The sequence below is a fragment of the Myotis davidii genome, unplaced genomic scaffold (assembly GCF_000327345.1).
Source record: "Myotis davidii unplaced genomic scaffold, ASM32734v1 C62056071, whole genome shotgun sequence".
Lineage (NCBI taxonomy): Eukaryota > Metazoa > Chordata > Mammalia > Chiroptera > Vespertilionidae > Myotis > Myotis davidii.
In genome coordinates this window covers 1-370 of record NW_006335487.1, presented here as the reverse complement: position 1 = coordinate 370, position 370 = coordinate 1, and the positions used below count along the sequence as shown (strand labels likewise).

At 65.4% G+C, this 370-nt stretch overlaps 1 protein-coding gene across 1 annotated transcript; it reads left to right on the top strand.

Moving 5' to 3' along the window:
- Positions 1–5: 5 nt before the first annotated feature.
- LOC107185243 (heat shock 70 kDa protein-like) lies at positions 6–364 on the top strand (the record flags this gene model as incomplete). Its single annotated transcript, XM_015572891.1, has 1 exon — positions 6–364. A coding segment is annotated over one exon (359 nt), but the record flags the coding sequence as incomplete, so codon positions are not given.
- Positions 365–370: the final 6 nt, after the last annotated feature.

The following is a 370-nucleotide window of genomic DNA, read 5'->3' as shown; positions in this document are numbered from 1 at the left end:
TGGTGGGGGGCTCCACCCGCATCCCCAAGGTGCAGAAGCTGCTGCAGGACTTCTTCAACGGGCGCGACCTCAACAAGAGCATCAACCCGGACGAGGCGGTGGCCTACGGGGCGGCAGTGCAGGCGGCCATCCTGATGGGGGACAAGTCTGAGAACGTGCAGGACCTGCTGCTGCTGGACGTGGCGCCCCTGTCGCTGGGCCTGGAGACAGCCGGGGGCGTGATGACGGCCCTGATCAAGCGCAACTCCACCATCCCCACCAAGCAGACGCAGATCTTCACCACCTACTCGGACAACCAGCCGGGGGTGCTGATCCAGGTGTTCGAGGGCGAGAGGGCCATGACGAGGGACAACAACCTGCTGGGGCGCTT